Raw genomic sequence first — 2,500 nt, 5'->3', positions numbered from 1 at the left:
TCTGAGCACAGAGGGCGGAGTCTGCGCTCTGGCTTAGGCAGCTCCAGCTCGCTGCCCGGTCACACACATGTGCTGGACTCAGGACACAACGTGGTCTGACCGCAGGACACAACGTGGTCTGACCGCCCGCTCTTGCCTGAGGTCAATTCTGCAGAAGTTGGGTCAGCAGAAATCCTTGCAGGTCTCTAGTGAAGTGTGAAAATATGCAGTACAGTACTTCTAGTTCTGAGAGCAGTGCTCGGGCCAGTGTGAACATGAATATCTGGAGAACATTGAGCAGTGCTTTAAAGATGTTCTCGGAGCAGCTCCTGTCGCACTCTGGAGAAAACTAAACTGAGCAGGTGAAATCAGTCTGTGGTGAGAGCAAAAGCTTTTGGAATTGCATGAAAACGTTCTTGGATCTTCTCTATATTTGTATGACTTACTGAGCGCTGCAGAACTGCTCTCACCTGCACTTTACCCTTACATTTACCACAGGTGAAGTGTAATGTTGCCTCTGACCTGTGGGGGCAGTGGTGGGGTGGTGCCCTCACAGAAGAACGCGCTCAGTGGACTCAGAGGAAGACTGTAGTGAGCGGCCGCCTCCTGCAGACTCCTGAGCTCCTGCTGCTGAGGCGTGTCCCTCAGAGCGGCTTGAATCACCTCCAGAGGATCCTCCAAGTTCAAACTCCTGTTGAAATAAGGTCAATGACCTTCAGATGACCTCTGGATGTTGTCTATTGTGTAAATTGTATGAATTTTGGCGAGTGTTTACAGTATGGTTGCTAAGTAACCTCTCCTGTTTATGTCAAACAAGGAAGTAAAATAATATAAATTGTCCAACTGGAGATAAAAAGGCATTTTTTTTTTTTAAATTCAAAAATAAAATAACGTTTGAGTAAAATGTGTCGTATTCCCTGTCATATGAACTTTAAAACTGGCTTCATATAGAAATGTGTCTTTCATAGAACAATCCGGAGCTCGAGTCATAACCTGATCCACTGGAGCAGAGAGTCTAGTCTGTTGTTTCCGGTCGTGGCATTTCTCGGCGTTGGGATTCTCACGCAGTCGTTTCCTGCTAAAACTGCAAACACAGGCAGGAGCTGGAGGCGGAGTTTGTTGACCTCACAGAACCGAGAGGAGAAGTATCTCTGACACGGAATGTACTTGTGTGCACCACGCTGGACCACCTGCTGCCACCTACAGGACAAACCACACAGTACATCACAGGACACAAGGCAGCAACATCCAGGATCTGAATCAGGTTCAGCTCCACAACATGGCTCAGTCTGTGTCTGGTTCTGCTGTTGTGTCTACAAAGAACTTACATGAACATGATGATTCATCATTATTGAAATGACTTTTATAATTGTCAGTTTGCTTCTACTGCAATGAATGTGAAGGAGTAAATCAAAGACAGAGTTCTGCCATCACATTCTGTATACCACTGGGTTAAACCTGTGAAGCAGGGACCAGGGCCAGGTCCAGATTCTGGTCTAGTCTTGGTCTGGACCTGAGCTGGAGCTGGAGCTGGTACCTGTGGTGCATATGTTGAGTTGAAGTGGGAAAGCAGAGGAAACCCACCCAAACACAAAGAGGAACATCCAAAAAACTGAGAGTAAGACCCGAGAGTCAAACCCAGGGTGAGGGTTCTTGCTGTGAGGTGAGAGTGCAATACTGACATACCCATGTAAAATACTGACATACCCATGTGCAGTACTGTCTTATTCATGTGTAATACTGACTTAATCATGTGCAATACTGTCATGATCATGTGCAATACTGATTTAATCATGTGCAATACTGAGAAAATCATGTGCAATAATGTCATATCCATGTGCATATAACTGCTGTAAATAATATGCCACTATTATCATTATTTTTGTCTTATTCCCCCCCCTTAGAATATGAGTGGTTTTGTCAATAGGAGTTTTGTTTATAAGAGTCTTTCTATTAAGAGTGTTTTTTTTTTTTTTTTAAGCTTTCTATAAGTTCTCCTGCTTCTGTAACTTCTTGCGTTGAAACACCAAAATTTCCCCATGTGTGGAAAAATAAAGGCTTATCTTATCTTATCTTTAGTTGGTGTGATCGAAGAGGATGCAGAGGATGAAGAGGATGAAGAGGATGAAGAGGATGCAGAGGATGCAGAGGATGCAGAGGATGCAGAGGATGCAGAGGATGAAGAGGATGCAGAGGATGAAGAGGATGCAGAGGATGCAGAGGATGAAGAGGATGAAGAGGATGAAGAGGATGAAGAGGATGCAGAGGATGAAGAGGATGCAGAGGATGAAGAGGATGAGCTGTACCTGAACTGTGCAGTGGGCAAGAAGCCGCCTTTCATGTGGAAGATGAAGAAGTCGCTGTCGTTGGAGAGCACAGGGCAGATCCACTCGTGAGCCAGTGCTGCCACCTGGAGGTGAGATCACAAAATAAAACTGAAAGGAGAGAGACATGACACAAACAGAGCTTCAGCTGTGCCAGTGTCCCAGAACCACACTCACAGCGGTTCACTTTAGAGCGC

At 45.5% G+C, this 2,500-nt stretch overlaps 1 protein-coding gene across 1 annotated transcript in view; it reads left to right on the top strand.

The window, feature by feature from the left end:
• Positions 1–2,500, top strand: part of LOC140374608 (uncharacterized) — a 28,403-nt gene that overhangs the window by 13,047 nt on the left and 12,856 nt on the right. Inside the window, 1 exon segment of the mRNA XM_072461539.1 lies at positions 2,299–2,371. Within this exon segment, the coding sequence (XP_072317640.1) occupies positions 2,299–2,371 (73 nt within the window).

The sequence above is a fragment of the Eucyclogobius newberryi genome, unplaced genomic scaffold, assembly GCF_026437365.1.
Source record: "Eucyclogobius newberryi isolate DKJ021-1_F unplaced genomic scaffold, fEucNew1.0.hap1 SCAF_3, whole genome shotgun sequence".
NCBI classification, from domain to species: Eukaryota; Metazoa; Chordata; class Actinopteri; order Gobiiformes; family Gobiidae; genus Eucyclogobius; species Eucyclogobius newberryi.
Note: the sequence above shows the minus strand (reverse complement) of the source record. Positions and strands in the feature narration are given on the sequence as shown.